The following is an 11,249-nucleotide window of genomic DNA, read 5'->3' as shown; positions in this document are numbered from 1 at the left end:
TCATCTGCTGGTGTTGCGTATGGAGCTCTTGGGCCATTGTTTTCCACCTCGGATTCTCTAAATCCTAACACAAGTATTTTCACGGCAGAGGCGTACGCGATACTCTCAGCTGTAAAACATATCAGACAAAGTAATCTCAATAAGGCCATCATTTTCACAGATTCATTAAGCGTAGTAAGAGCCTTAATGAGTTTACGAAAACATAAGAACCCTGTTTTTAATGAACTATACACACAACTATGCCTAGCATTAATGTACAACCAGAACATCATACTATGTTGGGTACCTGGCCATAGGGGCATAAAAGGCAATGTAGCTGCTGACGAAAGTGCAACGTCAGTCACCTTTAATGAAACGGATATGAATAAACCTATATCAGCAAAAGAACTTAAGCCCTTCTTACGCAACAAACTGAGGAAGTACTGGCAGGACCAATGGGATAATGCAGTACTGAATAAGCTACACGTTATTAAGCCAAAATTAGGGAACTGGATAACTGAAAGAACAACAAGACATAAGGAAGTGCTTCTGTGTAGATTAAGAATAGGACATACGTACGCCACTCACTCCTACCTTTTGACGGGAAGCGAACCTCCGACATATAGCAAATGTGGCAACAGGCTTACAGTTATTCATGTTCTTATCCAATGCGCTGAAATAGAGGCAGAAAGAAAAAAGCACTTTCCCTCTGCTTATATCCAACACACACCGTTACATCCAGCATTTTTTCTTAGCAATGAACCCCTTTTTACTTTTCAATCACTATTCAACTTTTTATTTGAAACTGACACCCTAAATGTGATTTGGCCAGGCTACTTGTAGCGCGGCCTCCATCTGGAGGCCATAGCTGCAATGAAAACATTCTCTAGAGCACCTGCCTCCCAGTCCTTGATTTCAAGGCTTTGCTGAGGCACTAGTGCTACAGATTACATAATTTACTGACGATACCCATCTTGTGAAACATCTGTTGTCATCGCAGAAACGATCAATCACAGTCATTTTTTATACTATGTATATACTTGTATTTTACGCACTTTAGAGTAAATAAATTTTAGGCCCTTTTACAGCCACATCGCACCACATGCATATACTCCGCTTTTTAGCGAATATTTTAGGCCACTATACAGCCGTGTTTCATTACTCCCCGCAATTAACACCCATATATCATTCGGAAGTACAGACCATCGACTTGGCGCTCTTTGGTCACATCTGGCCCTTGCGCCAAAAAACCCTACTAATCAATCAATCAATCATTGAATTTTACTTCTCAATGTGGGACTTTTTATCCATATTGTGGTGTTGCTGGTTATCTTGCAAGAAAAGATGAAATTTTAACCACAAATGCTATCTGTTTCCTTTTGCATGTAATTATTGTTTGTCCCCCCAAAAAAAGAAAAGAAAAAGAAAGCTTGAGAGCTTAAAATAGTAGCTTCAGAAGTAGTTACAAAGGGTGCCTTAAGCAAGGCGAAAGAAAGGCCTCTTTCTTCCTCTCTCTCTTTTTTTTTCCCTTTCTAAGTTATGACTGTCTTGTACTTATTCCAATCTAACCCCCCCCCCCCCCCACTCCAACAATGCCTCAGGGTGCATGTAGGTATGCAAATGAAATGTTCCTCTTTGCAGCCCAGAGTGAGGGCTCCATCCCAATGGAGGAAGGGGAGGAGTTCCTAGTGGTGGAAGTAGACCAAGGAGACGGGTGGACACGGGTGCGGCGAGAAAACCTCGAGGAGGGCTTTGTTCCCACCTCCTACCTCGAGTGCACTATGTTCAACAGCTGCTAGCCCTCCTCTTCTACACTTCTGCCAGTCTATATAGGCGTGGTAAGTGATTCAAACTTGAGCCGATTCAAGTGAAATGAGGGGCTCACTAAGGGAATGTGCTGTGAAAAGCGCCATAAGATTCATTTGCTGTTTTTAGATTGTGGGAAATGTTCAGTGCATGTTCCTGTGTTCAGGATAAATTGAAACCTGCAATCCGTTTGGGCAAAACCCAATAATTTTTTACAAGGCACTTAAAGTATGTGCTTTATGAATTGACCTTTGGAGTCACTGTCCTCCTGTCCACCTACATGGCTATTTGTGAAGTTGTATTATAGTGAGTGCGACATAGCAGTGTGCAGCAAGTTGCAAATTAGTACTTTTTCATGCTAGTCAACTGTCGGCACATAAACAGTCGATTCACATACTGTGACCATGGCAGCCTGTAACATGGTGTAAGCCATTCCAGTGAATCCATTAGTGATCCAGAAACATCACGTAGGATTCAGCTGACCACCTCCAGTTTCAATCTCTCATCTCTTGGGTAGTAGTGCACTTGCAAGCATGGTGCTCAGTAGCCTATTAGTGTGGTCCATAGCTTACTGCACTCATTACCCGAAAGGCACCAGAGTGAATAAATATGGCAGCACCAATATCTGAAATTAACTATGAACCTACATTTTATGGTGACTCTTGGGTACTGTCCAGTCAAGCACAGGAGGGAAGACACATGGGCTGAGAGCATGTTTTATTGTTGCATTGCTTAAAAATTGTCTCAGTGCATAAGTGGACATTCTGGGCTATCTTATGTTGGAAGTAGCTTGGCATAAAGCTATGGGGCACCACATGAACTAGCACATGCTAACCACATTGAACATGCATTGCCTTATACTTTTTGGAGCCTTGCTGCAAAGTTCTTGGAGCTATTTTTAGTTAAGTAAATGTTTACATATAATGTACGATTTTGATTTGGTGATCTTGTGCCAAAGCATAATTCCTGCATGTAATCGCATGTGGTGAGTAACTGCTGCAAAAGAAACCATTGTGCTACAATTAAAAGAACATTCCTTAATAGCGATATCTTCTAAGAGTCATAACAAAATAACTAATTCTTCATTCCCCCCCCCCCTCCCCATTCTTTTGTTAGCTTTAAAATGAATCTTTAGCTTCGGAGTTTCTATCTAAATACATGACAATGGAGAAATTGTTTTTCTCTGCAATCACTGCAAAGATATTAATGAGGCTTGTTGTGTTTAAGAGAAGTTAAAATCTAGTTATAGCAGGAAATGGATATTTAGTTAGGCTGTCAATTTTTAAGAAAATTTCTTGAAAATTGCAAGATATAGAAAGCTCAAGCATAATGTTTACAGTTTTGTAACCTTGCAATAAAAAAGAAAGAAAACAATATCACAATTCTAGAAGCTGCGCCCAATAATACCTCTAAAATGGCCAAAACACCACTTTGAAATTTACTACAAATTTGTGAGCAGGGCTTTTGCAAAACCCCTGTAAAGATTGTAACACTTTCACATTAGCTGTTCACTCATATATCCAGTTGTCCGCTCTAGATGCTCTAGCAGGTGCATCTCACAGAACAATGGTATTTGTTTTTGGCGCAGAGCTACAGGTTTGTAAAGTTGGTGTGTATTTTTTACACCTACTGATTTTTGGCAATTAAGGAAAAGCTTGTCTTAAGTAAAAGTTCTGCTCCTTAGAATTATTGGAGCTTAACTTCCTCTCTCAAATGCAACAAATTACCTTCAATTTAGCCCCGCAGTAGTCTCATAAAGGCATTGGAGCATTTTACATATAGTATTTGAATAGGGAAATTGGAGTTGGCCTCAAGCTAAAGCTTCGTCTTCGAAAATGCTGGACTATGTGGAAGAACTGAAAAATTATTGCTGGACGATTAAACTTTTAGGGCAAATTTAGTTACCATTGACTCCACCTGCTCATCGTCTCGTCTCGAAAGGCCACAAAGAGCTTCAGATTTTGGAGGATATAGCGGAAGAGCACTGACATTTACTTTTTGTTTGGTAGGCATAATCTTTTAAGAAGTAGTTCATCATTACTTTGCTAGTCATAAAGTCGTTTCCCCTTTTCACCATTGTCTCTTTTCATGTTGCTTCTTGGGATCCTAAGCTATGTTGCTTACTCTGTTCAGAAAGCTCTCCCAGAGTTCCTTCAATGCATGGCACCTGTTTCCACCAATGTCTTTGACAAGTGAATGGTTCGGACAATGGCTGATACATACCATGTTACAAACACAACACACACAGACATGCAGGAAAGAACTCTGGGTTAACATTAAAAAATGCCATATCAAAATTTCAAGTCCTTCACTACTGTGCTTCCATGCCCTACAAATAGGTTTGGGACAGTAAAACCAAGCATCTGTGAGAGGGCCAAGGCTAGAGCAGTTGTGGCATGTCTTGTGCCGTGAGCTCCAATGGTCTTTCTGGAAGGACTCTGCCAAATTTCCCCAATTTTTATTTTGCCAAATTTTTGCACATAATGCTCTGATTTAAAAAACAGTATGATTCCTAATTTTATTTCACTGGAAATATTGAGTACAGTTTTTTTAAAAAGAAGGCTTTCTCCCAAAACACGCATGGGTGTGTGTTAAACCCTTAACTGCTGATGATGTAACTCATCACAACGAGCATTCTCTGGTGCTGATGTCGAGTTAACTCGTGAAATTTCCGCAATTTTCGCACATGTTTATATGTACAGTTTCTTGTAATTTTGACAAATATATAATACACACAGACTTGTGCTATTACTTTTTTTTTTGCAACAGTAGCAGTAAAAATGCAATAGGCATTCGTGGTATATATTTTAGAAAAAAATGGTGCAAAATATGCAGGTCTAAAAAAAATTCCACACTTCGAAAATTTTTTTTGAAATTTGTCATGGAAGTTAAGGGGCTAAATCAACTTTAAACACATGATGGGGAAAGGGATGTAAGCCACAAAATAATATGGCCACTGTATGTGCTGGCATGAGCAGACTCTGGTGTCTGTGGAACAGAGGCAAAGCGGCTGGGGGATACAGGCTGAGATGAAGGACAGCAGAGACACCAAATTATCGAGCAATGTGAAAGAAAGAAAGGCAGGCGGTGAATGAAGCAACAGCACTAGAGCGTGTTTATTGATGCAGAGTGAGATCTGTATGTGCTGATGTCATACACATAATTTGGTGGCTGTAACACACATGATTGCTATTGACACTTTGTACAACTACATAGATTATACAACCAGAACTGAAACTGGAACTTCAGACACATTGAAGATTGCAGTTCATATTTGGTGAGGAATGTGAAAGGAACTGTGGTATTGAGAAGTAGGGCTAGTCTATTGTGATATGAGGGGAGATGCGCATCAGATCAGTTGTTTATAATAAAGCTATCTGTTTGAAAGTTATGTAGACTATAGAGTTTGTTCTTTTACATTAAAATGTGTTATTAGTTCTCAATATATTGTCTGGGTATGTTTCTGTTCCCCTAGAAAGTGGGAACACTCTTGTGCCACCTTGCGGCTTCATATTAGGCCTAGGAGAGTGTTATAAAATAGTCTCATTCCTCACAGAGGACTCATTGCAAGTAAGTTCGAAAATTATTTTTGTGTCTGTTCTGTTGAAAGAAAAATATTGTTAATCTCGACTATTGAGAACATTTATGATTGGTTTCCTATATTTCACATGACCAAAATTATTGTGTATTACAATAAAAGGCAGATAGTTTCATTCTTCAAGTCCTTGTGAATGCACAAGCAAAATTTGGCTGAGATTCAGTCACATTAAGTACAAGAAGTTTGGGCAGAAGTAGCAAAAACAGCACAAGATTGACCAAAAAGTTGAAATTTCCTACACATTCTTATTACTGTTGTAGATTATGAATTTGTGTGAAATTTGCCTATAACGTGGACTAGACTTTCCAGAAGAGGAGTTAAACTTCAAAATTATCCTTCTGCATACGTGACACCATCACAATCTCTGCAAGCTAGCTTACTGTAGAACTTCCTCAGTCTTTGTGGCCCTTGTTGAACCACAGGAGGGCTGTAGAAGTGGCCATATCTTCACAACCGTGCTTGAAGCACATCATGTTTTCGGGCACAGGCAAAAAAAACAAAAACTTGCTGTTGAGACTCGAATTCATGTTGGGTTTTGCTTTGAACACAGCAAGGCAGCAGCTCTTCATCTGTCAGCCTCTCCTATGCAGGAAGCACGTCCTCCGCCTGAGCACTGGTGAAAATTGGAGCGGGTGCTGGCCCAGCTAGGGCTAGTGCTTGCTTGTACTTACACCAGGAAATCTCACCAAAACTTGTGGTTGTGATTTTCACCAGCTGAACATCAATGGAAAAATACAGCTCCTGTAGCTACCATGCCTCAATTATAATCATTTTTTGCAGTCTTTTGGTCAGAGAAACATTTGTGCAAATGTTGAAAAAGTGTTGAAGTATAATATTGCAACTAAAATGTGAAAAATGATTTCTAAAAAGAAAATTCAGATTTTTTGATTTGCATTTTTTCTTAATATGAAATGGTAGGACAAGTGTATCTCTGACGTGTATGTTGAAGAGTTAAAGCTAGAAAGCACAAACACCTATCTGCATCAAGGAAAACTAAAACAACTTGACTGACTTTATTTCTGGCCATAGATAGTACATCCATATTAAAAAATTAATGAAGTATTATCTTAGTTAAAATCAAGTAATTTAGTAATTAATTAGTCATTGGCTTGCTGAGCTATCCACAAATGAAACTTCATTCCAGCATGTTGCTACTAATGGGGCAGATATACTGCAATCAATCATATTGAGCTACCATCTTCTCTTAAGTCTTCCTAGGGTGGACCAAAACTGGGAATCATTGGTAAGAGGTGTTTGCAGTGGAATGCTTCACCTGAAATCATTTCAACCAGCTACCTCTCTATGACAACCTTCGCACTAATATTTGGAAACCCGACATGCTTTTCACAAATTGCAGAGGTAGCAGTCAGCACAAAAGTAGGTTGAGAAGAATTTTTTTTATACAATGTGAGCTGCCATTTCAGAAAAAATATAAGGCATGATGCTTTCTTATTGGTGAAACTGTTTCTGAATTCCCAACGGCATGACACACCATGTCAAACTTGTTTTGTTTTTTTCCTCCTAATTTTGTATGCTTTTTCTTGCAGGTCCTTTGTTGGTTTTTTTGTGCATTCCTCTTCGCCAGATATGGATCAGACAGGGAAGAGTGGCTCTGAACAGCAGAAGCCTCTGCAGAAAAATAAGGTGGAAGCCACAGCTTCGACACTCTCAGTATTCCCTTCATTTGTGGCACCAGTGGCCACGTAGGGATGCCAGCACTTTAATTTATCGCCCACCGCTGCACAGGTAGAGAGGGAGAGAGAAAAAAGTGATGGGGGTGGGCAGAAATGCACTTGTAGCTGATCCTTCTCTGTAGTCACATGCTCATGTAGGGAGAAGGCTGATAGTGCCGAAATTGTATTGAGCGTTTGTATATCTACTAGTTCATATCTGTGTGTATGTATTGTGTGCATATGTGTGCATGTATGACTATGGACAGAAATGGAGAAATGTGAGGCTTTGTATGAACTGTTTACATGACTGCATTTGAGTTCACTTAGGAACAACAACAAAAAAAAACTTAAGGCCAGCATATTCAAATGCTTTCTTTGGAAGCACCTCGTTTTATTTTTAAGGAGAGAGAGAGGGGGGCATGTCTGTTGCAGTTGTGTGTTGGTTTCTGCGAGGCCATGAAAAGTGACATGGGGCTTGCCCCAATACCTGTTACTACTAGTAATAATGCATGAGACAGTTCTCTAGAAATGGTCGAAACCATGTGCTACCATCTGGGTTATGCTAAATTGTATATAGTTAAGAGAATCCATTGTTTCATCTTTCTTCTTGACTTGTGCAGTCGGCATTTGAGGCAGTGAGTGAATTTCAATGTTGCCGCTAATGACACTGTGAGCAGACCTGCTGAAGTAAGTGCATTGCAGCAACACGTGGCGCATGAAGCAGCACCACCTGAAATTTCAAATGTCCTCTCCTGAAGTGACTAACTGAGAATGTGCAACCGAAGTGGTACACTTGGCAGTGCCTTGTATGCTTTCTTTTTTTGTCTATTTATATTAAAAATGGCATTAGTTTATGGTGGTTTTAACTTGTCTGCGGCTGGCCATTTGTCTCCTCCTTATGCGGTAGTGAGAAACAACAACTTCCTTTTGGAAGTTCACTGCAAAACTGTCAGAGTGCCCATGTACTGTTAGTGGCCTATCTATCACTGCTAAAATGAGGCAGTAGCAATTTGCCGCTTGTTTCACCAGAATTATCAATAGTAACACCAGCACTATTGTCAGATGGTGGTCAAGGATGTCTGCACAGGCCCAATGAGTTCCGTTCATTTGGCCACCTTTGGGTATGTTCATGTTGAGACGAACCAAGAGTTGTGCTTCTAGCAGACTATGATGAGTAACCTTTCACTCTAATGATAAAGCCTTCTGAGATGCAGGAATTTCTCATTATATTGAAGAAGTCTCATTGAAGAGAAGCATTTTGACTACATTGTTCCCTAGAACTTCCTATACTCAAATACTGTGGAAGTTGCACTACCTTTAAGCTGAAGGGGCCTGCAGTGCATCAGATGGGATGTCGCTGTTTTAGCCGAAGTCAAAAGCAAGCGGCATTAGGAGCAACACCAGCTTAGCCGTGTGTGCACAAGGTTCACATCATGCTTAGTAGCACTACACTTGGCTTCACTCGATATGCCTAGGTTTTGAGAAACCAACTGCTGACACTTGTTACTCAAGTCATCACCGCTGTTGAACTCTCTTTTGTAGAACTCTTTCTATTTTTGACATTGACTGTATTATGTGCAAATTCAAAGGTTATTTTTTCCATGTCCTTTACAAGCACAAAATTGTTTTGCTACTGTGCCCAACCAGCTACAAGGCTTGCAGTCCATCTGGAGTGTGTGTGCATGCTAGTGTTGTGTGTGTATTAGTTGCATGAGAGGGTACTCTCCCTGTGCTGAAATATCTGCGTGCCATACACATACGAATATGGTGGTAGTACACAAGAACTGCAATGGCAGTTGTGCATGGTTGTTGTAGTGTGCTGGGTGGCTGCCTATTGAATCAACTAGGATGAACTTGTTTGCCCCACTCTTGCTAAGTGGAACTTGCCACAAGGTTGATGACACATTCACTGTTCCATCATGCAATAACTATTGTTATGCACCTTCATGCAAAGATGATGTTGTAGGCCATTTCTTGGTGTCAGCTCGTTTGCTTACATTCTGTTTCCACCACGTTTATGTTAAAGCTGGGCTAGCGAACAACTGCTCACTTTGAACTTCTGTGGGAAATACATTTGATTGGACTTGTACGAACTTGGGTTTGACTGTGTCAGCATGGCTCATCCTATTGTTAACTTGTTAACTTCAGGGGCCTCACCTAATCAATGTGTTGCAGGCTCCATAGATGTCTGCATCAATCATTTTGCATACAGGTGTATTACTCTTAGTTTTCATAACTTGCCAACCGGTAGTCCTTTTTAAAACCTCGAAGGCAAGAAGGTCTGGCCTTTTAACCATTGGCTGACAGTCCAACTAATAAGCCACACAAATACTTCGTGGCTAGTTGTAAGCTAACCTTGGGGGAAGTGGTCTGTACATTTTACAGTCGGACACACCTTCTGTGTTGCGTGCACACAGGGAAGATTCTTGTTCAGCATATACCAGGTGACACTGTGGTCCACCATACATGTAAATATGTGCAACTCTTATCAAGTGTCCGAGTGGCCCATTGATGGGGACTAAATACTGTAGAGATGAGCATTCTCATTTATTTTTACAACACTGTGGCGCCCTGCCAAAATTTTTTCGCAAATTATTCTTGCATGCTATGCATGGAGTGTAGTTGCGTCATGATCTGTCGTGTGTTTTTATGTTTAACTTTTCCTTCTTTTTTTTTTCATCTTTGCACATTGAAGTAGCCTACCTAGCTTTTTAAGAGCTTGCAATGTTTTCTGTTGTTTAAATATAGAGAGTAATACTACTACTCTCTGCAAATGGTCCCATGAGTGCTGGTATTTGTCTGTCACAAAAGTATATCCAAGACTTTTAGTTGCTTTATCTCCTGCTTCCTCTACACTTGCTTGCAATCAGCAACAGTGGGACAAACAAAAAATTTCGACAGTGTGCAGACTTTGACTTGTGTTTTTCTCCTGCTGTGAGTGACTCGGCAGATAAGCTTCGCTGACTCTGCATAAGGACCCAGTCTTGTCTTGTTTTGTTAGAAGATTCTGTGTTGCATGCATAGAGCTTTTATTTCTCAAACCGAACTGCTATTGTGTGCTCCTAAATAAGCTATGAAGGCTTGTTGCAAGGAGTGCACTTTTCACTCAGTTACAGTGGCTTGTTGTTTCCTGTTTTTAATTAGTACGAGAGAATGATCATGTGTGAATATAAAGTGCTGCAGTTTTTGAGCTACATATTTTTATGATGTCTACTGACTGGTGCTGTCATCAACAGTGCAGTGTCCTGAACAAACGACGTATTGTGTAACATTTATGTAAATACAGATGTGTACTTGTCAGTGACCGGGTGTGTGCGACTATTGCAAAAGCCACACGAATGAATTCATTTCAAAAAACTGTTCCGCTCCTTCCCTTAATATCTGTTTTCCTTGTTTTTCTTTTCTACCATGACTTTATGGTAAGATGTTTTAGTGCTTGTTTAGTTAAGTGTGCCCTAGGTAGTGCGGTGGCAAAAATGTGTTTAAATGTTATCTTAAAGTATTAATGTCTCATAGTGAGTCAGCAGTATGCAGGGTGTGAAGATAGCCTTTAATATTGCAACCTGGATGACTAAATGAAAGGTCTTTGTGCTGTGCAAGAGAAAAAAAAGTGCTTGCAGATTGTCTGTAGTAAATTGAATTTGCATGTGAGTGAATGGTGAAGTTGCCTTGCTGCTGTGATTTTTGCTGCCACCTTTTTTTTTGTGCGTGTTTTCTCCCACCCAATATCTGTTGATGTCCCAGCTACATTTATGAATGACAATAAAAATTGTTGACGTATGTGTCTCTTCCTCATAAATATGAGAAATTTGGTGTGCTGCATGCAGAAACAGAGAAGGGTGATCTTTCCCTATTTCTGCTGAAGCGTGTAAAACTAGTTTATGTAAGTGCATGCACAAAAAGCGACAAAAACCCTGTGCTTTCTTGTTTATTGCCAGCATTTCCGGTGGACCCTCGGCACTTTGTTTGGACACGATAAGCTTTTCAGTGGCAAAATTTTGCATATGTGCTATAAAAGTTTGACATTTGTAAATTAAAATGTGCAAGAGGATGGTAGCTGAACACAAGGCTAAATGTTTGTTGCATCAATTTTTTTAATGATCTTTCTGGAAATCCCATAGGAGTTGCATGTTACTTTAATATATTTTTTTTCTTTCATAAATGTTTCGCTCCTTGAAGTGAAATCGTGGTGA

At 40.0% G+C, this 11,249-nt stretch overlaps 1 protein-coding gene across 5 annotated transcripts in view; it reads left to right on the top strand.

Moving 5' to 3' along the window:
- Window positions 1–10,836, top strand: part of Cip4 (formin-binding protein 1-like Cip4) — a 318,199-nt gene extending 307,363 nt beyond the window's left edge. For all 5 annotated transcript variants that reach the window (XM_065445621.2, XM_065445619.2, XM_065445617.2 and 2 more), the window contains exons 14-15: window positions 1,621–1,817; window positions 6,931–10,836. In XM_065445621.2, the coding sequence (XP_065301693.1) occupies window positions 1,621–1,778 (158 nt within the window). In that variant the 3' untranslated portion in view covers window positions 1,779–1,817; window positions 6,931–10,836. The remainder of the gene's footprint in view (window positions 1–1,620; window positions 1,818–6,930) is intronic.
- The last annotated feature ends 413 nt before the right edge of the window (window positions 10,837–11,249 follow it).

The sequence above is a fragment of the Dermacentor albipictus genome, unplaced genomic scaffold, assembly GCF_038994185.2.
Source record: "Dermacentor albipictus isolate Rhodes 1998 colony unplaced genomic scaffold, USDA_Dalb.pri_finalv2 scaffold_13, whole genome shotgun sequence".
In the NCBI taxonomy this organism is placed as follows: Eukaryota; Metazoa; Arthropoda; class Arachnida; order Ixodida; family Ixodidae; genus Dermacentor; species Dermacentor albipictus.
This window is presented reverse-complemented; position numbering and strand designations above follow the sequence as displayed.